General features: G+C 48.0%; 1 protein-coding gene across 2 annotated transcripts in view; it reads left to right on the top strand.

The window, feature by feature from the left end:
• The window catches only part of LOC121445218 (laminin subunit alpha-3), a 221,174-nt gene that overhangs the window by 79,835 nt on the left and 116,637 nt on the right, over positions 1-24,702 (top strand). For both annotated transcript variants that reach the window (XM_041647241.1, XM_041647240.1), the window contains exons 12-23: positions 4,169-4,303; positions 5,147-5,284; positions 6,746-6,792; positions 8,209-8,308; positions 8,931-8,983; positions 10,937-11,042; positions 12,311-12,410; positions 14,644-14,800; positions 18,311-18,443; positions 21,076-21,218; positions 23,261-23,358; positions 23,863-24,016. In XM_041647241.1, the coding sequence (XP_041503175.1) occupies positions 4,169-4,303; positions 5,147-5,284; positions 6,746-6,792; positions 8,209-8,308; positions 8,931-8,983; positions 10,937-11,042; positions 12,311-12,410; positions 14,644-14,800; positions 18,311-18,443; positions 21,076-21,218; positions 23,261-23,358; positions 23,863-24,016 (1,364 nt within the window). The remainder of the gene's footprint in view (positions 1-4,168; positions 4,304-5,146; positions 5,285-6,745; positions 6,793-8,208; positions 8,309-8,930; positions 8,984-10,936; positions 11,043-12,310; positions 12,411-14,643; positions 14,801-18,310; positions 18,444-21,075; positions 21,219-23,260; positions 23,359-23,862; positions 24,017-24,702) is intronic.

The following is a 24,702-nucleotide window of genomic DNA, read 5'->3' as shown; positions in this document are numbered from 1 at the left end:
GCCGTGATGGCATGGACTGTGGTCATGAGTCCTTCCAGGATGCCAAAGTTGTCATGGAAGACCTTGGCCAAGGGGGCTAAGCAGTTGGTGGTGCAGGAAGCGTTGCTGACAATCTTGAAGGAATTGTCATACTTGTCATGGTTCATACCCATTTAAGTAAATGAGGAGGATAGTCCTTCTTAGAACTGTCTGTCCAGTGCCTTTGGCTCAAAATAATCAGTGTTATTTACCATTCAGTGTTATCTGAGGTTTCTGTCCTGCTTGGTTCCCACAGTGTCCCAAAGAAATCACACAGAGGTCTACATTAATCATAAACTAATTGGCCCATTAGTTCAGGCTTCTTATTAACTCTTATAACTTACATTAGCCCATTATTCTTATCTGTGTTAGCCACATGGCTCAGTACCTTTTTCAGAGGCGTAGTCACATCTTGCTTCCTCTGTGTCTGGACAGGACTGCAGAGGGAGCTTCCCTCTTCCTAGAATTCTCCTGTTCTCATTGATCCACCTGTACTTCCTGTCTGGTTGTCCCGCCTATACTTCCTGCCTGGCTACTGGCCAATCAGAGTTTATTTAAAATATAATTGACAGAATACAGACTATGGTCCCACACCAGTCAGTGTCTGCAGGGAATGAGTTTCAAAAACCCACCCCTTCAGATATCAAAATTTGCAGATGCTCAGTTGCTGGTGTAAAATAGCATGGTATTCATGTAACCTATGCACATCCGTGTAACCTCCACACATTATTCATGTACTTTAAATCACCCCACACCACTGAGTATCTAATATAAATGCTGTTTAAGTTGTTACACTGTATCACTTAGGAAACAGTGGTAAGAGCAAGCCTGGGCATACTCACTGCAGACACTGTCGTTTTCCTGAGTGGTCTCAAACATAGGAGCCTGTGGGTACAGGGCTAGCTGTGTGAGGCGGAAGGTTCTGAGCCCTCTGCTCCCAAAGCCCTGCTTGTCAAACCAACTCTCATGCAAATGCTGGGATGCTCTGTCATCCTCTTATAATATTTTATTTTTAGTTATTACATTAGAGAAAATGACTCTACAAATTTGCTGTTAACTTTTTTCAGAAAGGTTAGGGTTTAAGGCAAAGGGGAAGAGGAAGGATTTAGAAATTTTCCAACCCTCACAAGTCCTTCCTTCGGAAGGGGAGGAATTGGATTGGGCTGAATCTCTGCGTCTCCCTCCAGGCAGTATAGCAAGATTCAGAAGTTAATATAAGGGATAGGACTACAAATGTTTGCTGTATGTAATTGGTTTGATGATGTATCTTAATCTAGAATAGATCTTTAAACTTACTTCCAAGATTGTTTTAAGTTTAAATTCTTAGTATAATAAAATTAAATGTGTTTGGTTTTAAATCAGGCAGACTCGGGCACACATACTACCTCTGTCTTCCTGGCTTGTGACCTTAGCATTTCTGAGTATGATTCCTTTTCATTTTTTGTCCATACTTAATTAAGACCATTAACCTCTTCCTGTCCATGGCACCGAGTGTAGTGCTTTGAGAGGCAGTGGGCAAACCATGAGTTGTGGCTGCCCATGGCTCTACCGCTCCAACCTTTGGCCACATTCTCTCTCTGAGGATGGAGGACAGTTTCCTGGTCAGACCTATCTATGACAATAGTCCAGCAAGGCTGTATGTACAAGGGCCCAGGCAGCCCTGTCGGGTCAGGAAGAGGAGGGGGCACGAAACACATCAACATGCCTCTTTGCCCCCACTGACTGCCTCTTCTTCAGTCCGCTCCAGTGATCCAGGAACTCCAGCCCCTGTGGGCACCTGGCAGAGCAGATGGGGCATGTGAGTGTATGGTCTTGGTGCTTCAAGACTGGAGCAAGGAACCACAGGCCAAAGTGGCCTGCTGAGAGGGTCGCTCATAACCACTCATTGCTGGGTCCCTCAATTCCTATGTTCCAGCTGGGGACTGCCATCCATACAGCTAAAATTGCTGTGTGTTGTTGAGGGGAGGGGTCCTCTCTAGGTTCAGAGCATACAGGGGACCCTAAATCTAAAGCACGAACCCAGACCAAAAGGGGTCAAGAGCTCTGGTTCCCCTTTCCTCCCTCCGTCCCAGTACATCCACCCTCCATGGGTTTTTGATGAATCAGTCACACAGGCGCCATCTTCGTGATCCTTCTCGGTTGCCCACATCTCCCTAAAGGAGTCCAGTAAGGAGGGGATGGAGCTACCAGTCCATGTGGACGGACTACGACCATTCTAGAGGAGCTGAGATCTTGCCCTTTGAGGCAAACTTCTTCACTCTACTTAGTAACTGGTCTTGAAAGCCTTTAAGTGTTGAGACTGTGGAAGCACAATATTGGAGGACAGCATCTGGTAATGTCCATCCAGCACGGCACAGATCCTCATCACCCATCAAGTCTGACTGGAACGTGCACAGGCCCCACATCAAGAGAACTGCAAGTGGACAGTGTATATTATATATTCTCAGTTTCTAAAGCAGTGGTTCTCAACCTGTGAGTCATGGCCCTTTGCGACGGTCGAATGACCCTTTCACACGGGTTGCTTAAGACCATCGAAAAACAGATATTTGCTTTATGATTCAGAACAGTATCAAAATTAGTTATGAAGAATCAACAAAAGCAATGTAATGGTTGGGGTCACCACAACACGAGGAACTGTATTAATAGGTTACAGAAGGTTGAGAACGACTACCCGGGAACATTCTGTGAGCTGATGGATAGATAGCAGGTTTGCTCTTTGGTGGTCTGGACAACCTCAAACTCAGCGAAGGCGTGGAAGTCAACCCTTTCCTTGTGTAGCAGCAGCCACAGATAGCATGAGATGTCACGGCCTGCTATGTCCACCTGCATCGTGGAGTTTGCCGTGGCAATGCTCTCATAGATAGGGACAGCATGAGTGACCCTATCCCCTGGAGTCTAAAGCCACTGCTGTTTTGTGTCTTGTTGCATCCGGGCTGAGCACAGCCCGCATGGAGATAAACAGGGCAGGAACATTGAAAGTCTCAACACCTCGGCTGTCTTCTCCCGTTTTTACTGGGTTTAGCAGTGCTCTCTAGAAAGGCCGTACTGCCAGGTGCACTGTTCCAGTCCTAAATCCCAGTGTGCTCCATGTGAGCACACGGCCAGTAGCCCCCGTGCGTCTCTCCTTTTGGTCCGATGAAGAGGACCCCCTCCGGGGCTTCAGCCATGAGCCTAGTGTGAAAACAGTACGTAGAAATCTGTCTCCTGCAAGACTAGACTTGATCACTCCGGAACCATTGCTGCTGACCTTGGGAGGGTTGGCAATGATGTCATAGGAAGTGCAAGGACTGCAGCAACCTTGGCTCAAAGTCGCAGGCCAATGAGCTGTTCATTGTGTGATCACCCAGTGAGTGATCTCAGAACCGGAGTGCAAACTCAACTAAGATGGAGAATAAGGAGAGCAGAGGGGGCAGAGCCTACTTATACAGACAGGTTCGCGACCTGCAGACCTTCTGAGGAGCAGGGACATGCATAGACATATATAGGACGAAAAGCTTTTATGCCAGGACATAGGGTAGAATGTGCCAGACAGGTTGTTATGGTCTGAGACAGGTCCTGAGGTGGGTATGTATTTGATTGGTGTTATTGCCAGCAACCTGGTTTCTGGAAGGCTGTGAGCCTGGTGGATTCTGTGGGACAATCTCCCAGAAACCCTGAAAGCCAAGTTTGAAACACTCTAGGGTTGAATTACGTTGCTTTCTCATCTTAAAAACAGAAAGAGGAGCTGGAAATATGGCTGTCAGTCAGTGTCTTCCTTGAAAGCTTGAGGACCTGCACTCAGAACCCTCTGACCCACAGAAAGGATGGGTGCCATGGTCCAGAGCTGTCTTAGTAGGGCTCCTCGCTGTGAGAAAACACCACGACCATAGGCAACTCGGGGAGGAAAGGATTCATTCCATATTGTCATCTAGGTACAATGCAGTATTGAGGGAAGTCAGGGCGGGAACCTGGAGGTGGGAGCTGATGCAGAGGCCATAGAGGGGTGCTGCTTGCTCAGCCTGCTTTCTTGTACACCCCAGGACCACCTGCCTGGGGTGGCTCCACCTGGAATAGGCAACAACACCCCAGGCTTGCCCGCAGGCCACTGTGGTAGGGGAAGCAGGAATTCCACCCAGCACAGCGGCCTCTCTGACAGTCTCTTTCTTTGTAGGTTGTGACTGTAACCTGGAAGGTGTTCTCCCAGAGATATGTGACGACCATGGCAGGTGCCTGTGCCGCCCTGGGGTTGAGGGTCCCCGGTGTGATTCCTGCCGCACAGGCTCATATTCATTCCCTATATGCCAAGGTGAGTGCGTAACACAGAAACGCTGGCCCCCAGTTTCCCAGGTTGGATTTCTCCTGAGGAAGCGCAGACAAACTTTCTGGAAGATCAGCATGGCCTGTGGTTTAAGCAGCTACCCCGCCTTCTACAGATGTGACATTTCTCTGTCCTCTGAGACCATCTCTTGTTCTTTCCTTTCTCCTCTCTGGAAGCCAGGTGCTGGGCTGGCAGTCAGCTCACTGGGTTCAAGTTCACCGCTTTCAAGAGTGGAGTTGTGAGTTTAGGAACCTGCCCAGTGGACTTAAGGAGGCAGAGATGACAGCACCACCAGGCTGGATGTCTCAGTAGTCCCAGTCTGGTGCTGAGATCCTGGAGTATTTCTTCTCCTTCTTCTGGGTTAGGGTGTTCAAGTCTTTCTGTTGCATGTTCGCAGGATTCTGGTGTTACCATGTGCTGTTCAGGATGTTGGAGGAATTCTTGCATTGGTGCCTGCCCATCTTTTCCTTCAAATGAGGCCAGCAGAGTCTTGGTCCAATCTTTGCTATGGCTGACTGTGTTTTTCTTGGTCTGCCCTCTCTTAGGTCCCCTCAGCACTGGAGCAGGCTCTCAGATCCCCTCCACCCTGAAGCCGGCTGGGTTGGGGGATCCAAGGACCTTGCAGAGGAAAAGGAGTGCTTGGGAGCAGGGTGGAATGGGGTAAAGAAGCCAACAGCAGGGAATACACCCCGCTGGATGACCAGAAAAGCTTAGGGAATTGGAGGGGGCCTGGATTCACTTCCCCTGGCCCTATCTGAGGGGTAATGTCCAGGACACTGCCCTGTGCTCTTTATACCTCATGCCTAAGTCTGATCAAGCTATTTCCCACAGCCTGCCAGTGTTCGACTATTGGATCCTATCCGGTCCCCTGTGACCCGGTGACTGGCCAGTGTGAATGCCTGCCTGGAATAACAGGAAGGCAGTGTGACAGGTGTCTCTCGGGAGCCTATGACTTCCCTTACTGCCAAGGTAAGGAAAGTAAGAAAAGGGAAAGACCCAGAGGCAAGGCGTAGATGGAGTAACTTAGAAAAGCCAGCTAGAAACAAGCCAGGCTAAGACTGGGTATTCATAAGTATTAATAGGTCTCTCTGTGTGTGATTTATTTGGGAGCTGGGTGGTGGACCCCTCAAAGACCAAAGGGCAAAGGAGTAAAAACAAAATAAAACAACAAAACAATAACAACAAAAACAAAAAACAGGAACATCATGAGGAACTGAGGCATACTTGGCAAAGAGAAAAGGAAAGCAAAAAGCTAAGGGGCCCTTTGTAAGGAAGGCTATAGGATCCTGTTACCCACATGCTCCAATGGGGATAACCAGCCTCAGAAGTGGGACCAACCAGGCTGCTGCCAGTGTAATAGGGAGATGTTGCAAATGCTCAGCTATAGCCTCTGCAGGCATCACCAAGAACTTCAGTACACAGGGGTGTTATTCTCTTAAAGATGAGGGTGACCCAGAAGCCTCCGAGGAGCCACAGCGGGTTACCCGAGGGGGCATTGTCCCCTGAGAGCAGCCATGGTGAAGGGCAGCCAGTCCCACCACCTGAGGCCTCAGCAGGTCCCAGGTGGGTGAGAGACAGACAGATACGCCATGCAGAGAGAGAGATTGGGTATATAGTTTATTTACTGGGTTATGAAGGGGAAGGGGAAAGGGGGAGCTGGGGATGGGGGAGGGGGAAGAAGGCAGCAGCCACTTCTTCAGGAGAGGGACGAGAGAAAGAGAGAGAGAGAGAGAGAGAGAGAGAGAGAGAGAGAGGAGCGCGAGCAGGCTGGAGGAGATCAGCTTTCCTGGCAGAAGGGGAGGTTTGGGAGTGGGCAGGGTTTGTCTCTTAAAGGGACAGGGTACCCATGAGACAGGAGAGGCCAATACACCATAACAATGGGGAGAGGGGTAACGGGGTAATAATAATCAGTTCTCTCTTGGTTACAAAATGAAGTTAGAAATCCTGTAACTTCTTTTGATGGACATTTTATTTTTAATTTTAAAAAGAGGTGCAATATCACCCTCTTCTGGATAATTCTAGAGATGCTGAAAATCTCAGTCTTTCCTAACCGCCTGCTAGGAAGGAATCTTTGTAGGGAAGTGGGGGAGGAGCTTGGAGGAGCTGGGTGAGGGGAGAGATTATAATCAAAATATTGCATGCAATTTTCAAAAACAAGTTAAAATATATCTTAAAAACGAAGTATAGGAAACATTAAAGAAAGGAAGGGAGTTGTGTTCCCTGGCAGGGCAGAGTGACCCTGCAGGAGTCACTACAGACAACTATAGAGACCCTGGCTGTGCCTCAGTGAAAGTCACATCAAGTTTTTCCGCTTCCACAATAAAAACTTAAATGTAGGTGCACTTTTAAAAAGGCAAAATTAAGGTTTTCTTGAAGTATAGTGTCAAAACCATCAGCCAGCCACGTGTATCATTTCTGAATCATATACAGGGCCCAGCAGTATTTGTGACCCAGCTGGGACCGTTGACTCCAACTTGGTAAGTACGGGCATCTACGTGAAAGGTCAAGACTAACCACGTGGAAAATTCCTGGAATTAATATAAGACACAGATCCACATTGCCTAAAGAGATCATGGCTCTTTTTCAAGATGCATATGTAGTTCATGAGGTTTTTTGTTTGTTTATTTGGTTTTGGTTTTTTTTTTTCTTCAAGGCAGGGTTTCTGTGTAGCTTTGGAGCCTGTCCTAGAACTAACTCTTGTAGACCAGGCTGACCTTGAACTTATAGAGATCTGTCTGCCCATGAGGTACTTTTTTAAACAAAAGAATAAGGTTTACTTAGATTTTGTATCCTAGAGTCCAAGAGTTAGCTCTTCTGGAGGTTTCTGTGAGGGTGCCATCAGGAAGAGCACCCAGACTCAATCACTGGCCAAGAACTTGTGACGTAAAGCTGTCCATCCCGCAAACTATCACGTAGTCTCTCTTTTATTCTAAGCACGTGCTGTGGTACTGTGAACGGTTTCCTAAGATCCTGGGACTTTCCTGCCTTTGTGGCCTCACAACTATGGACCACAAGGGACGCAAGGGCTGCTGCTGCTCCTGCTGTGTCTTTGCTGGCGCTGAAGCCACTCTCACAAGAACGGACATAGCATCCGTCTTCCTGTGAGACGCCCCTAGAGTGCAGCAGCGTGTTTGTGTGTGCGCGCACATGCGTGCGTATGTGTGCATGTTAGGTATGGGTACTGGTTAGAGGGCAACCTCAGATGTCGGTCCTCAGGGATCATCCACCACCTTCTTTGAGGCAGGCCTCTCACCGGCTTATAGTTCACCAAGCAAGCTAGACTGCTGGCCAGTGGGTTCCAAGATGTTTGGCTTTCTAAATGTGGGTTCTGGGGATCAAACTTGGGCCCTCACACCTACAAGAAAAACATTTTAGTGACTGAGCCTTGTTCTCAGATATAACAATGTTTTAGACAAGAGAGATCTTCAGATTTTCCCTTCTCTGTGTTTTCTGACTGCTTTTAACCACATTTGTTGGTTACTCGTGTAAAATGCCAAGTATGTACTGAAAAAGTCCAGAGACTGGAGAGATGACCCCGAGTTAAGAACATTTACTGCTCTTACAAAGGGGATTCTTCAGTTCCCAGCACCACGTGGTGACTTACAGCCATCATTAGCTCCAGTTTCACGAGGTGCCTACTCCTGGCCTCCTTGGGCACCAGGCACACACACAGTGCACATATCTACATGCAGGTAAAGCACTCCAATGTATCAAATAAAAACAAACCTTTCTTTAAGCTCAGAAGACTAAAGCAACCTTGTGCTTTTGTGACTCCCTTGACTTATCTTTCAAAGTCCAAATTGATTTTGGTGACAAAGCTTTGCTCAAGAACACATATTTGAAACAGGTCTTGGTTTCAAGATGCCAAATGTCAGTTTGATCTTCATTTCAAGGGTTATTGCCAGTGCAAGCTTCACGTTGCAAGTCCTACGTGTAGTGTCTGCAAGCCATTATATTGGAATCTGGCCAAAGAAAATCCCAGCGGATGCTCAGGTCAGCTGTCTCATATTCCACCCCATCCTGCCATGCCATTGCCTCTTTATTTCTGCCTTCTTTTGCCCATGTCGACAAAAGAGCATTTTGTTAAACTGATTTGTTCAACATGTTGACTATGCTTTAGTGCTCACCTCTGTTCAGAGCATAACTGACATTTTCAGACAGAGATTTGCTATTCTATTGAGTTTTGTCATTGTGAAGGCAGCCATTTGATAAATGCCTGTGACCTCTTTGTTTTTATAAACCACTCTTTCTGGTTTAATTTTACACACATTGCATATTCCTACTGAACCTTTATTTTGTACAATTTATTAAAGCCAGGATACCAAGATTAAAACGCATAATAAAAGGTCTAAGTGAAATGACTATTTTAGGGTAGAGTGTGTTTTTATGTAGGCGTGTCAATAATGACCTTGACATTGGGAACCTTTATAAACTCTTTGTGCTGGAGTAACCAGAAGCAATACTGTTTTAGACTCCAGCACAGCAGGTTGGATGCTTCTTAGGTCCACAGGGAAGTCCAAGCCCCTGAGTTGTATTGTAGGCACGTGGCATCCCTAGAGTCAGGGAACTGTTCCTGTAAGATCCCCAGCTCATAGACACTCTCTTACCTCCACAGAATGTCAGTGCCACGAGGCAGGGACCGTGAGTGGAATCGGAGAGTGTGGGCAGGTAACGTGGCCAGTTTGTCATGAGATGTCTGTAGGATACTGCTGAGATTGACTGTGGGATTCCTGGAGGATGCTGCTGAGGTTGGCTGTGGGATTCCTGGTGGAGGATGCCGAGGTTGACTGTGGGATTCCTGGAGGATGCTGCTGAGGTTGACTGTGGGATTCCTGGAGGATGCTGTGGTTGACTGTGGGATTCCTGGAGGATGCTGCTGAGGTTGACTGTGGGATTCCTGGAGGAGGATGCTGAGGTTGACTGTGGGATTCCTGGAGGAGGATGCTGAGGTTGACTGTGGGATTTCTGGAGGATGCTGTGGTTGACTGTGGGATTCCTGGAGGATGCTGCTGAGGTTGACTGTGGGATTCCTGGAGGAGGATGCTGAGGTTGACTGTGGGATTCCTGGAGTAGGATGCTGAGGTTGACTGTGGGATTTCTGGAGGAGGATGCTGAGGTTGACTGTGGGATTCCTGGAGGAGGATGCTGAGGTTGACTATGGGGTTCCTGGAGGAGGATGCTGAGGTTGACTGTGGGATTCCTGGAGGAGGATGCCGAGTTGACTGTGGGATTCCTGGAGGAGGATGCTGTGGTTGACTGTGGGATTCCTGGAGGATGTTGAGGTTGGCTGTGGGATTCCTGGTGGAGGATGCCAAGGTTGACTGTGGGATTTCTGGAGGATGATGCTGTGGTTGGCTGTGGGATTCCTGAAGGAGGATGCTGTGGTTGACTGTGGGATTCCTGGAGGATGCTGTGGTTGACTGTGGGATTCCTGGAGGATGCTGAGGTTGACTGTGCGATTCCTGGTGGAGGATGCTGAGGTTGACTGTGGGATTCCTGGTGGAGGATGCCGAGGTTGACTGTGGGATTCCTGGAGGAGGATGCTGAGGTTGACTGTGGGATTCCTGGAGGATGATGCTGTGGTTGGCTGTGGGATTCCTGAAGGAGGATGCCGAGGTTGACTGTGGGATTCCTGGAGGATGATGCTGTGGTTGACTGTGGGATTCCTGGAGGATGCTGAGGTTGGCTGTGGGATTCCTGGTGGAGGATGCCGAGGTTGACTGTAGGATTCCTGGAGGATGATGCTGTGGTTGGCTGTGGGATTCCTGAAGGAGGATGCCGAGTTGACTGTGGGATTCCTGGAGGAGGATGCTGAGGTTGGCTGTGGGATTCCTGGAGGATGATGCTGTGATTGGCTGTGGGATTCCTGGAGGAGGATTCTGAGGTTGACTGTGGGATTCCTGGAGGAGGATGCCTAGTTAACTGTGGGATTCCTGGAGGAGGATGCCGATGTTGACTGTGGGATTTCTGGAGGAGGATGCCGAGTTGACTGTGGGATTCCTGGAGGATGCTGCTGAGGTTGACTGTGGGATTTCTAGAGGAGGATGGTGCTGAGGTTGACTGTGGGGTTCCTGGAGGAGGATGATGCTGAGGTTGACTGTGGGATTTCTGGAGGGGGATACTGAGGTTGACTGTGGGATTTCTGGAGGAGGATGCTGAGGTTGACTGTGGGATTTCTGGAGGAGGATGCCGAGGTTGACAGTGGGGTTCCTGGAGGATGCTTCTGAGGTTGGCTGTGGGATTCCTGGAGGATGCTGCTGAGGTTGATTGTGGGATTCCTGGGGGAGGATGCTGAGGTTGACTGTGGGATTTCTGGAGGATGCTGTCGTTGACTGTGGGATTCCTGGAGGAGGATGCCGAGGTTGACTGTGGGATTCCTGGAGGAGGAGGATGCTGAGGTTGACTGTGGGATTTCTGGAGGATGCTGATGTTGACTGTGGGATTCCTTGCTGTGAGATATCTGGAGGAGGGTACCAGTCCCTCGCCAGTCATACTGGCCCTGGGCATACTTTTCCAGTCCTGGCTACATTGCTTCCTATTGTATGCTGAGGCAGTTTCCTAACCTGAAGGTTAGTAAGTCCTACACACCAAATGCTGCCACCTGGCTCGTTTGTTCTGCAGGAAGATGGTGACTGCAGCTGCAAAGCTCATGTCACTGGTGATGCCTGTGACACCTGCGAAGATGGATATTTTGCTTTGAAGAAGAGCAATTACTTTGGTTGTCAAGGTAAATATGTACTGCAGGGTACGAGCAAGGCTGAGTGCAGAGGACAAATGCCTGACCGCACCTGACTTCAGGGATGGTACCAGGCATTCTGTCTTGAGAATTTGAGCAAATATTCAGTTGATACTTGCAGTGAGCCTCAAACAGTGGGATTCCCACTTCTCTGTTATCAAAACATTGTAGGTTCAATTCTAAAATACCCAATGGGATAGAGGGCACATGCTAATATTAACTGACACCAAGAGCTAGTCACCTTGAGACTATGTTTCATATTATCTAAAAACCAGATACTTAGTTATAGGGTATTAAATAATAAAATTTTAGAAGTGGCTGACCTTGCAAGGTTGCTCCCGACTTCCACACATGGACTTTATTACAAACTGGCTCTTGTAGACCAGGCTGGCCTCGAACTCACAGAGATCTGCCTGCCTCTGCCTCCCCAGTGCTGGAATTAAAGGCGTGCGCCACCACCACCTGACAGTGCTGCTCCTTTACGTGTGTGTTCATGTTCCTGGATGTGTGTGCCTCTGTGTATGGAGGCCTGAGGTCCATGTTAGCCATCCCCTAGTTATCTCCATCTTACTTTTTAAGAGAGGGTCTCTACCACACCTGGCGCTTGCTAGCCTGGCTAACCCTGATCCCAGGGATCCTCCTGTCTCTGGACCCTCAGCACCGCCACTCTTTCCATGTCTGTGTGGGAAGCACTTGACTGACTGATCTCTCTTCCTTTCCATGTCTGTGTGGGAAGCACTTCACTGACTGATCCCTCTTCCTTTCCACGTCTGTGTGGGAAGCACTTCACTGACTGATCCCTCTTCCCCTCCACATCTGTGTGAGAAGCACTTCACTGACTGATCTTTCTTCCTTTCCACAACTGTGTGGGAAGCACTTCACTGACCCCTCTTCCCCTCCACATCTGTGTGAGAAGCACTTCACTGACTGATCCCTCTTCCCCTCCACATCTGTGTGAGAAGCACTTCACTGACTAATCCCCTTCCCAGGCCACTTAACCATGTGTAGTCCTGAGCTCATCTTCCATGGGACAACAGCACACCCACCTGCTGGCCAATAGTCACACATATTGAAATTAAAAATAGGCCTTTGAGGGGGCAGGCCATTTTTGTTTGGGACATACCTGCCTGATGTAAGGTAAGGCAGATGAAGAAAGCAGCCATCTCAGGGCTGAGAACATCAGAGCTGTCTTCACGGGGGAGGGAAACTTCTGGCAGGGACAGAGTTTGGTAGTAACCCAGCTGTTCCTTGACTTGCAGGGTGCCAGTGTGACATTGGTGGATCGCTCACCACCATGTGCAGTGGGCCCTCAGGAGAATGCCAGTGTCGAGAGCACGTCGTGGGGAGAAAGTGCCAGCGGTGAGTTTGGGGAGTTTCTTCAAACACTCACATTGCTGGGGCCAGCGCACACTCCTGGGGTAGAGGGGCGAGGACCAATCCCAAGGAGGCTGAAGACACTGTGGATATAACTAGAGCCTGGACATGTGACCATGAGCTAATTAGAACAGGAGTTCAGGATGCCCATCACAACCAGTTCTACAGCATAAGCCATGAAGTCCATGCATCCCCAAGTCCAGGCTTGAGGTGAACAGTGTGCACCGTGCCCGCAGGAGGCTGAAACCTCTACAAGTCACAGCATGGAGGCTACAAACACAACGGGGCCGGTTTCTAGACCCCTGACATCAATCAGTTCCTGTCTCCCTTGAGTAGAGAGTGAAGTCTGGAGATTAGAACAAGGCGGTGGGGAAAGACATGAAACAGGAAGAAAGGCTAAAGTCAAAACCAAGAGGGACAAGGACCCAGAGGTGGGGAGCATATGCAGATGAGTCTCTGGCTGTGATAATCCTACCATAAGATCTTCCTCAGTGGAAGTTGGAGAAATTGAAATCTAAACTCTTTGACTCTCAGTCAGCCTGAACAACAAGAAAGGCAAGGTTTTCAAAACCTCAGGCTCCTGTCTGCCTGCTTCCTTAGCAGTTGCGGGGACCGTCTCTCGCCACCTGGCACTCGTACATGCAGAAGACAGGAGAAAATACTACAGCCCAAGGGTTACCGCCCACAGATAAGATCATTGCCTCTCACATGAGAGCACATGGGATTTAGAATACAGTCTTTGATATGACAGTAAATGAAAACTACACTAAAGTCTGATAAGCCAGCGATGTGTGTGACAGAATGGTGCTGCCCAGATGGGCAAACCTCGTGTCCTTCCTCAGTACTAAATCTTCAAAACATTAGCTCATTCATGTATCTGAGCTTGTTTGGATTTCCCTATAAGTTTAGAAGCATTCACTGTGTTTTCTAACTAATTTTTGTGATCATAAATATATATTTATTTTAGAAATTTCAATAAACTCATAAAAATCAAAAGGCAAAGAAAAGTCTTCAGTACACCTCTCTAAGATAACCTTGTAAAAATATTTCTGGTATAATTTTGTTTAGGATTAAAATTAAGCATTTTTCATGCACATTTTAAAATTGAATTTTTGAATTGGACATATATATTTCTTATATCGTTAAGAAGTCCTCAAAATATTAATGCTTACAGAATATTTTATAATTTATTTAGCTTATAATTTTGGTTCTGTCACGTTGCCGGCATGCTGTCACTGGCTCAGCGTGTTGCCTTCATTCTTTAGAATGGACTCCTGGATGAGTTACTAAGACACTGAGACAAACACTCCTGCTGGGTTCTTGTAAATCCTCTGAGAGGTTGCAAGCTTGCCTCTTAGTGCGCACAGTATGGGATGGCTTTTCTTCCTACTGACTGACGGACCTTTACGTCTTCAAATCCACTAAGTGTTATGAGCTTCTCACCCTTCTTACCAGACTGACTTGTGTATCGGTTTGAAGAACTCGAGTCGTCTCAGTGCGGCGGTCACATGGGATCTTCCCGAGCTGCCTTTGTGACTGCCACAGCTGGACTTGTCAAAGGAAGCCACCCATTGGCCTACAGATGGCTCAGAGGGGAAAGGGGCCTGTTGCTAACCCAGCCACCCAAGTTCAATCCTCAGGACCCACGCAGTGGAAGGAGAGACCCAACCCCAGCAAGCTGCCCTTTGACCTCCAAAAGTGCTTATCTATGCACACGGCACATACACACACGCTTATGTGTGCACACTCTCACACACACACAAGCACACAAAGAACACTTAAGACTATAATAAAATTTGTATATATTTAATATATAAAATATTATATTATGATGCTTACAACATGCCTGGCACATAGTTACTGATGCTGCAAATGCATGACTACAACTGGGATAAGTGCTGAGTGAGGAAATGCTAAGTCAGAGATTTGCTCTGTTAATTGTGGCCACCATTAGAGCACAGCAGAGGTATGGGGAGGAGCTCATGACTTGTGCTAAATGACTTCAATTTAGTGCTCGGAATGAGCAGGTATTGGGTGTACTCTGTGCCAATGTTTCCCTGAATAAGAGAATCCTTTGGCACGAGAGGGGAAGCCTTCCTCTGGTCTCGTTTAACGGCTTAGTCAGCTGGCAGTGTTCCTTTGGCCATGTCTGTTAGGAACGAACATCAGATCTCCGACAAACCTAACTTACGTTCACACTTACTTGTGACTTACAAAGGCCTGAAAATAACCACTACTTCCCGGATTTGCACCACATGAAGCACGAGGCTGAAGACGGCGCTGGACCTAATGGAAGAGACCTGCGCTTTGGATTTGATCCCCTGGTATTCCCTGAGTTTAGCTGGAGAGGATATGCCATGATGACCTCGGCACAGGTATATAGCCAGAGGGCCACAGCTCACTGCAGGGGACCCGTATAAACACCCTCAACACACCACACCACACCCCCCCACCCTACCCCCCACAGCCCCCTCACCCATCTCACCCCCACCCCAACCCAACCAACCCCCACTCACCTCCACCCCCACCCCGGCCTAAAGCTACACTGCCTCTGAGACCTAGTCCAGGATTCATTTTCTCCAGATTACTGGCCAGGGTCAGCTTGAAGGGGTAAGCTTGGGATTTAAGATAGGGAAAGATTTTAACTCATAAGAATGTACTTGGATTTCACAGTTCATTGGTACTTTTAATTTGGCTGCTAAATCAGAAAAATGAAGGAATTAAAGGAAGTATTTGTCTCTGGAGGCTTTTTTATAGGTAGAAGGAAAATTTTTAAGTGGTGTTAGACTATATTAAAACATAGAGGCCGTTTTTCTTTAGTGTCATTTTGGAAAATAAAAATGAGTTGACTTGATGACTTCTAAAAAAGCCAGCAGCCTCCTCATCCTCCTCCATCTGACAGACATGCTGCAAGGCTCAGGCTGGTCCAGGCTCTCGGTCCCCTGCTTCATCCTCCTAGATGCCCTAATCCCAGCTGTCCTGTCCTGTCCCGTTGTGGTGTGTGTGTGTGTGTGTGTGTGTGTGTGTGTATTCTTGGCCTTGTTGCTTGGGGCGGTGCTTTGCAAACTCTGGAGTTACTCATGAGTGGAGATGGTAAACAACGCATCTTGCCGGTGCTCAGCTGTTCTTTTCTTCCTCTTTCACTCTTCTCTGCTGCACCCATTTTTCTTGCCTTCATGGTGGAGTAAGGGGTGTGTACGGTATTTGGTTACCTGAAGGACTTATGTAATATTTGCAGCTAAACACTTAGAGTCATTGAGTAGTTCTTAGCTTCAGAACTTCTCTTCAAGGCTGGTCTCCTCAAGCTACTTTGAGGCAGATAAAACCCTAATAAGAGACAGGATTGATAGCCATGGTCACCCAATGTTTGTCCTCGCAGGGTCAGGACCAGTTCACAGAGAACCTGGGCCAGCCCATAGCTCTCCTGTAGCCTCCATTGGCCGTAACAATGTTTTCCTGATCAAATCTCCCCAACTAAAGCTGGCTCTACCAAACAGGACTGTAAGACACCCCACATTTACCCCTTTCTTCCCATACACACCAAATTCGATTTCTTTCTTTTTGTGACAGGGTCTCCCAATGTAGCCCTGGTTAACCTGGAACTCACCATGAAGAACAGACTGACCATTAACTTCTAGAGCTCCCCCTGCTTCTGCCTCCTAAGTGCTGGGGTTAAAGCCAAGCACCAGCACACAAGGGTTTTTAAAAAGATTTAATCTAGTTTAAATTCTGAGTCAACTGCTGTAGGAAGCTGTGCACACATGCGAGGGCAGTCCCTGCAGGGTGCAGAGGAGGGTGTGGGAGCCTCTGCATCTGGAGCTTCAGGAGGTTGTAAGCGCAGGATCAGCTGCAGAGAACCAAACTACATTCTCCACAAACTCCTAACTGCGTCCATCCCCAACTCTACTTCTTTAGTGGACATCTTCATTATTCATAGAATTATGGTGGAGTCCATCAAGGAGGTGACTGACACTGCCTGGTCTAGGTGTTCCACAGGTGTTTGAAGCTTCACAGAATATTTGGTTGACCCAAAACAATGCAGTTCTAACAGTGTTCCTCGTGAGGAAGTCTTTGGGTCAGAGGCCCCGTGGTCCCTGTATAATCACTTTCCTTACTATTTTAATGTACCCTTTCACACTTATTGCACTTACCAATTGGTGTTGGGTCTGGGGTCAACCAATGATGGGGGACAAACCACCAGAGTCTATTAAACCAGAAGCAAGCTTTATTCAAGAAAAAAAAATCACCACAGGTCACACAAAGCTTCTTAGATATAGCTGTGACCATAGCCAGAGATCCGGCTTCTGTAGTTGTGGCAGTGAGAGCTGGTTCTGGCCTCCTCCACACCTTTGAACCAGGTGTGGTTCAAAGAGCTTTTACAACCCTGAGGTCAGGTTTAACGTCACAGAACATTTTAAGTTTTACGACTTTTAGTTATAGAATGTTAGGGTTAACTTAGGATGTTTGCCAAAGCCTTGGTTGACACAGCCGCTTTTCACCGTCCCTGAAAGAATGCGAGGCAGAAAGTAGAGTAACCTAGGGACACAGTTAAAGATTAGGGAATACAAGCAGAGGGTCCCATAGAGGCAATAGTTAGAAGCTAAGCTTTGTCTGCAGTACCTGCCTAGCTCGGAAGCTGGGAGGCAGAAGACAACTCTTGAAAGTTTACCTCTGTACACAGTGGCTGCCAGCTTTTTTTTTCTTCCAAATGTGTTTGGGCTTGCAACTTTATATTTCTATATTCCTGGACCATACCCTTTATTTTTATATTCTTTTCCTGGACTTTTCATTAGTATCAAAACTGAAAAAAATGAGTTCAATCAAACTTGTCGGGCTGGAGGGAATTTCCACGTGGCACCGTCCGCAGCTTCTGCGGTGGAGCTGGTGATCGTCTGGAAGTCAGCCTTTGCTGTCTCCTGTGCCTCACTCAATACACGTCCTCTCCAGTGAAAGCTGCCTAACTGGGAAAGGGGTGAGAAGAACTATGGTGTAGGAACTCCCACACTTTGTGAACTTCCCTTGGGCCACAGCTGGATCTGGACATGTAGTTTGTGTTCCTAGCAAAAGTAACTTATTCTTTGCACTGGAGGGATGACTCAGCAGTTTAGAGCACGCGGTGGCTCACAAGCACCCCTAACTCCAGTTCTAAGGGATCCAATACCCTCTTTTAGCCTCAATGCACATCATATATGCAGGCAAAATGTTTATATATGTTATATATAGTATATAAATTTGAATAAATGATAATTTACTTGTGTTATTAACTCAAGCTCTGGGGTCACACAAGCCCTCTCCTCCTGTTCAAAAGATAACACTGTTTATTGGTGAAAACTAGAGATACAACTTTCCAAGGCAAACAGGCACATTTATCAACATCTGGGTTCTTATCACAGATGTGTTTGAGGTCCCCCACCATTCCTGTCTGCAGCCATTTAGATGTGAACTTCTTCATGTAAAGTGGGGCTTGGGGGCCTCGCTAGAGCCGTGGTGTGAAATGGCACACTTTCCTCTGCTTTTGAGTTTTCCCAGCCAGTGGCGCTTGCTCCTGTCACTGCAACCCTCTGATACTAGTCCATCTAACACTCTGTTCTGTCTGCCTGTGCGCGCGCGCGCACACACACACACACACACACACACACACACACACACACGGGAACCCTAGTTGTTGAGAGAGTGTGTTCTTCTGCAGCTGGAAGTGTAAGTGCCTTGGTGTTCTTGTCAGGCCTGCCTGTTTCTACCTGTTACTTGATGTTTACTGAGTGTGTGTGCATGCGCATTTGTGTGGGTGTGCCTTACAAATCTAAATGAAGTCAGTGGTTGGCTGGCATTTCTTGGCAGCCACTTTTCTCATCTACACTTCATGACTTTGGGGGGTTACTTTTCAGAATGAAGTAAGGATAAGGCTGACTGCGAGGAAGTCAAATCTCTCCTTGTTCCACATTATTCTGAGATACGTCAACCCTGGGACTGAAGGAGTGTCTGGCCGTATCACTGTTTATCCATCCCAGGCGAAGTCGGGTAGGTACAATGTGAAGCCTTGTTACTTGTTTCCCTCTTTAGAGACAGAGTCCCACAACCAGTCCAGAGTGACTCTTCCTCCCAGTGCTGGAGGGATGCACAATTGAGTCTCTAAACTGGCTTCACCTCTTTTCAGTTGAGAAAGGATCAAAATAGCATTCCTTTGGTTTTCACAAAGCCCATCATCCCTAGAAGACATTAAGCCCATGGCAAAATCTGATTGGCCGGCTCACTTGCATCCTTCCTTACCATCTGATTGGCCAGTCATTTGGCATGCTTTTCTTCACCATCTGATTGGCTGGCTCGCTTGCATCCTTCCTCACCATATGATTGGTCGGCTCTCTTGCATCCTTCCTTATCATCTTATTGGTCACTTCTTTTGCATGCTTTTCCTTACTATTTGATTGGCTGGCTCTCTTGCATCACATCCTTCCATACCATCTGATTGGATGGCTCTCTTGCATGCTGTTACCATTGCTTTCTCTTCACTTTGTGCTTCTTTTACTTTTGCTGTTAAATTATCACCATCATTTTAAAAATCAGCATAGCGATGTTCAAATGTTGGCTATCCTTCATCCCCAGGGGTCATGGATCCCTTTAGTGGTAAAAACAGATCTGTGTAGCACACTTATGGGGAAGTGGGTGCCGCCTTTTAGGGAAGGGTATTATTTAGGAGCTGTTGGCCTATTGCTCTTAATTCTCTCATGGTTTCAAGCAAGGAGAAATAGAGGAGGGTTGGAATTTTAAAATGAAGGTCAGAAAATAGGAAGTTCAAGGAAGGCCCAAGGACCTTTGAACTTCCTTCAACCGTGAGGACTTCCTGAGCAGAAGAGGGTACCACTCACAGCAGTCGGGGGCAGGGCCTATAACACATGGAGTTAGAGCGTCAACCAATCCCAGAAATGGACTCAAGAAATCACTTGTAATCCCAGAAGGACTCAGAACAGTGCTAATGGAAGCCTGACTCAGCACTGAGATGTTACATAACCTTATTTCACATCCATGGCAGAGTGGGAAGTGAGAGGAGGAATTGGGTCAAGCATTTGGGGCTGGAGGCTAAGCAGCTCACAGCCACTAGAGAGCTCTAGCGGGCTCTCCTTAAGGCGAGGAGCCTCGTGCCCTACACAAGGAGCTTGTGGACTAAAGAAAGCAAGCCGCCCAAGTGCATAACTAGTCTTTGTAGACAGAGGCTGTAGACTCTAAGTTTGTCCCCACAGACTCCTCTGTTCATTTCTGGATGGTGTCAGGGGTCTGCCTTCTGTCCACACACCCCTCTGCTCCTGGGTGTCACAAGCAGTGTGCCCTCTGTCTGTCCACACAGACCCCCCTGTGCCCGGGTGGCCTCAGTTGTCTGCCCTCTGTCTGTCCATACAACTAGAATACAGTTTGGCTTGTTCCCTGCTCTCTGAGACAGTCTCCTCTAAGTCTGAATTAGGAACCTGGTTTCATATTCCTAAGGTTGTCTATGCCTCCTCTCTCGTCCCTACTACCACTGTCTGCTCTTTCATATCATTCTGTAGTCTGATCCCTGACTCTCCCTCCTCATGTCCCCAGGGAGCTTGGCCATGCTTGCTGTGTTCACTACATTGCCTGCAACCAGCCCTAGGCCTGAAACAGTGGACCTTTGTAAATGTCTATAGAAGGAGAGCTATGCAGAGATCTGGTGCAAACATGTCCTCTCCAGAAGACCTCAGACTTGGGGCCAGGTGCAGAAGACCTCAGACTCACTAAGGGGCCAGGTGCAGAAGACCTCAGACTCACTAAGGGGCCAGGTGCAGAAGACCCCTCAGACTCACTCAGGGGCCAGGTGCAGAAGACCTCAGACTCACTAAGGGGCCAGGTGCAGAAGACCCATCAGACTCAGGGACCAGGTGCAGAAGACCCATTAGACTCACTCAGGGGCCAGGTGCAGAAGACCTCAGACTCAGGGACCAGGTGCAGAAGACCTCAGACTCACTAAGGGGCCAGGTGCAGAAGACCCATCAGACTCACTAAGGGGCCAGGTGCAGAAGACCCATTAGACTCACTCAGGGGCCAGGTGCAGAAGACCTCAGACTCAGGGACCAGGTGCAGAAGACCCCTCAGACTCACTCAGAGGCCAGGTGCAGAAGACCTCAGACTCACTCAGAGGCCAGGTGCAGAAGACCTCAGACTCAGGGACCAGGTGCAGAAGACCCCTCAGACTCACTCAGGGGCAGAAGAAATGCATGCTACATCCTGGAAACAAGTAAATAGAGAGCTGGGATATTTCCTAATTGGAAAGTGAAAGTATACTCATGAATAAAAATAAAAAATGACAATCTCCTACAGACAAAAAAGAAAGAAATAAAAAACCATATTACATATTGAATACACACATCTGGAAGGTACATTCCTAAAGATAGATCTTAGCCAGATGTGGTAGTTTGCCTCGGTCATCCGGCACTTGAGGGGAAAAGGCAGGGGGGTAACCAGCTGAGATCAGTGTGTTCTGTCATGAGTTCCAGGTCCGGTGACCTGGCTACGTGGCTGAGTCTGTGTCAAGTGTATACACATAGATATTAGTATATGAATGTATTTAATACACCTGAAAACTCGACACCTTAATAGATACCACTGCTAACACCTTCAACTGCTGTTTGTCTCCTGATAGGCGCTTCTCAAAGCAAAGAGATGAACTTTCCCCCAAATAAGGAGCCAGCCTTTGTCACTGTCCCCGGAGATGGCTCTGCAGACCCATTCTCCATCACCCCAGGGACATGGATCGCTTGCATCCAGGTGGAAGGAGTCCTCCTGGTAAGCTGGATCTGAGTGTCCAGGTCCGTGGACTGTCCTCTCCCTGAGATAGTCTCGCTCATTCCTGTGACCCATGGTAAGACGTCAGAATCACATGCATTTCCCTTCTACTGCAAAGGGAACTGGCTTTTTCCCTTAGGGGACATGACAGAGAAATGTTATGTCCCTTCCTTCAGTCAATTACTCTTGGACAAAAATAATCTATATGTCTCTATATAAATGAACTATAACTCAAAAATTAGAACAAATGCAAAGCTCTTATAAAGACATGACCCTACCTTTCTAATTTTGTTTGATATTTCTGTTATGAAGCAAAAAGGCACCAAAGATGCACACACCCAAACATGCAGAATAATCAGGAGAATCTAATTAATGAGGAGGATAAATAGCAGTGAGATTTAGGGATGTGTGAAGGGAAGGGAGAGGCTCCAGGAGCCAGGGGCCCTCCCCCAACCCCTCTACCCCCAAACCCCCCTTCTTCCTGCCTTTCCCTCACCTAGTCAGGAATCCTAAAGCTGGTCTGGCAAACGGCTCCTCATCCAAGGAAAGCCAGAGGAGCCACAAGGGGCTTCTCTGAGGCCCTGCTCTTTGTCCACACCTCAGGTTTGTTATAACTTGTAGCAAGGCCAGAGATAAAGTCGTTAGCACACATTTAATATCATGTGCTTGAAGCAGGAACCATAAAGCTGTCCTTTTGGAACATCAGGAAGTCTTAAGCTGGTCACTCAGCTCTGAAGCTGCCTCCATTGCTTCTCCTGAGTGACAGAGATAGAACTTAACCTTGGGTGTCTTTTCCAAAGACAAACAATGTGAGGTTATATAACATCCGTTGGCCCTCGTGCCTTCTTGGCAAAGAAATTTCATGTCTGGAGAGATAAGTGAGTCAGAAAGGATATTTTCAGATATTAGAAGTGAGGAAGAGGAAGTTCCTTTGCTACCAGTACGGGTGTGAAGCTGGACGGGTGGAAAGATTGTCATAACCCCCTACCTAGGCCTGGGAGATGCGGAACAACCTTGTGCTGATGTTCCCAGCGTGACTCTGTCCTCACTGGGCACTTGCTATTTCTGCTTACTGGTCTTCAGGACGATAGCAGCTATGGGCCTGCTCAGGGAAATGACATCTAGAACAGTGAAAACCTACCCTGTAATAAAGCCACCGAGTCCCCTGACCACCAATCTGCTTTTTCCCGTACCTGAGAAAAGAAAATGCCTTAAGGACCACATGGGAATCTCCCTCTAGAGGCGAATCCCCCATCTCCTCCCTTCTGCATATATGTAGTGGGGCCACAGATCCTGAGATCGCTGGGACACTGCAAGGCACCTGTGTCTGAGAGCCTGGAGCACCGCTCTTTCCTGAATGCTTAGCTGCATTTGCATAACTTAATCTGGCATGGTTGGTGGGATAGCTGCTCTTTCATTTGCTAGGACAGGCAGGAAGGTTGTCTGAGATACCAACATCACAAAAACCCTTTCCCTACCACTATGCTCTGTCGGCAGGGTTGGAGCTGAAGGCCACATCACTGGTCAGTAGATGGCGCTCTGTAGTGAGGAGGGCAGCCAGCGGCTCAGCAGAGCATCTTTTTTAATGATTTATTTCTATTTCATGTACATTGGTTTACCTGCGTGAGGGCATTGGATCCCTTGGAACAGAGAGTTGTGAGTTGCCATGTGGGTGGTGGGAATTGAACCGGGGTCCTCTGGAAGAGCAACCAGTGTTCTTAACCTCTGAGCCATCTCTCCAGCCCCTCAGCAGAGCATCTTAATAATTTAGTTCAATGTCTTTGATCACTAGGAGAAGGGGATTTATTATAAACAACCGGAAGATAAAGTAACATTTCCTGTGGATCTAGAAATCCCAAATATACACTCTGCAGCCCTGACCTCTAGTGTGCGAAGAATTGTGGGTTCTGGAGGGCCAGGGTGAAGAACGAAAGAGTTGATCTGAAGTTGAAGTTCACCATTGACTTCCCTGGGACTTTATTCTCTTAGCATACACATTTGTCATTTCATTACCAACTCTGCCTGTGGTCTTCACTGGCTAGGATTACCTGGTGCTGCTTCCCCGCGACTACTATGAAGCTCTCGCCCTGCAAGTGCCAGTCACGGAACCATGCGCCCACACAGGATCGCCCCAGGACAAGTTAGTATGGAGTGGGGGTGGGGTGCAGCCTCAATGCCACCAGACTCCTCTGAATTAGCCACGAATACAAGGCTCATGATGGTGGCCTCACAATCGCAGCGGTTATGGGTTATGGTACAGCCCCGCTGGTAGGTTCATTGTGAATTGTTGCTCTGAGCCTTACTTGAGTAAGAATCTGAAAGCATGTCGCATGCCACAGCTGGATGAAGAGCGCCGCCACCGCCGCCGCCTTGTGCGTGTGGAACGCTGCAGCTCGCAAAGTCACCTCAGAGTCATTCATCGGACGAGGGCAAGAGCTCAAAGAAGGGCGGGTTCTTGGACCTTGGTTCCGTCCCCTCCTGTGTGGGAAACTTGCTGGTCCATGCCTTCCATGTCCACTCGCTAAGACTTTGTTGAGGAAGTGATGCAAGGACGCCGAGGTGACTTGCATCACTGCAGCCTTGTAGCTCTGTAGGTTTCCGTATCGTGTTCATGTGGTAACGATTGTATTTGTTCTCGTTGAAGTTGTTTGCTTTACCAGCATTTACCAGTGACCCGATTCTCCTGCACCCTGGCTTGTGAGGCCACACACTTCCTGCTTGATGGGGAGCCAAGACCTGTGGCAGTGAGGCAGCCCACTCCCGCACACCCAGCCATGGTGGACCTCAGTGGGAGAGAGGTGGGGCATCCTTCCACTTCCTGTCAAAGCTGGTGCGACCTCTGCATTTGTGTCTGCTGAATGCTTAGTTAGCTACGGTTGCTTCCCAAATCCCTGAGAGCCAGAAGGGTTTCTCAGAGGTGTTGATGAACAGGAGGTGAGGGCTCTGATTTGAACTGGGGCAGACACGCCCTCCACACGGAGCTGTGTTGAGGGGTTTTTTTTTTTTTTAGCACCTTCTAGAAATAGCAACAACCATAGACGATCTCAGGGTCATTTGGTTACCTGCTCCACCTGACTCACAGTGAAGTCGACAATCTTACAGGCCTCCAGTAGCCGGGTTGATTTACCTTTAAAAGGATACAACGGGTCCCCTCTGCTCAACCCCATAGGCCTAGCCATTTGTAGCAGCTGAATTTGTGGAACTTGGAATCTGAAACTGCCCCTCCCCCGCCCCCCCCCAGGCATCTGTCCTGTGGCTGGGAGGACAGGTTAGTACAGGCCAGGGCTTTGTGTCTCTTCCTGGAGTTCTTGGAGTGACACGGGCAAACCTGGTAACAAACATACTGGTAACAGATTGTATAGTATACCAGCAGTGAGAACACACATCTCAGCACCTCAAAATGAAGATGCTGAACAACAGCCTGCTCCCCTCCATTCTCATTCTTTTGTTAACATTGTCTCTTCTGAATTTTTGAGAGAACACT

The sequence above is a fragment of the Microtus oregoni genome, unplaced genomic scaffold, assembly GCF_018167655.1.
Source record: "Microtus oregoni isolate MIOR12 unplaced genomic scaffold, Mior012 000166F_ref0000362, whole genome shotgun sequence".
NCBI classification, from domain to species: Eukaryota; Metazoa; Chordata; class Mammalia; order Rodentia; family Cricetidae; genus Microtus; species Microtus oregoni.
This window is presented reverse-complemented; position numbering and strand designations above follow the sequence as displayed.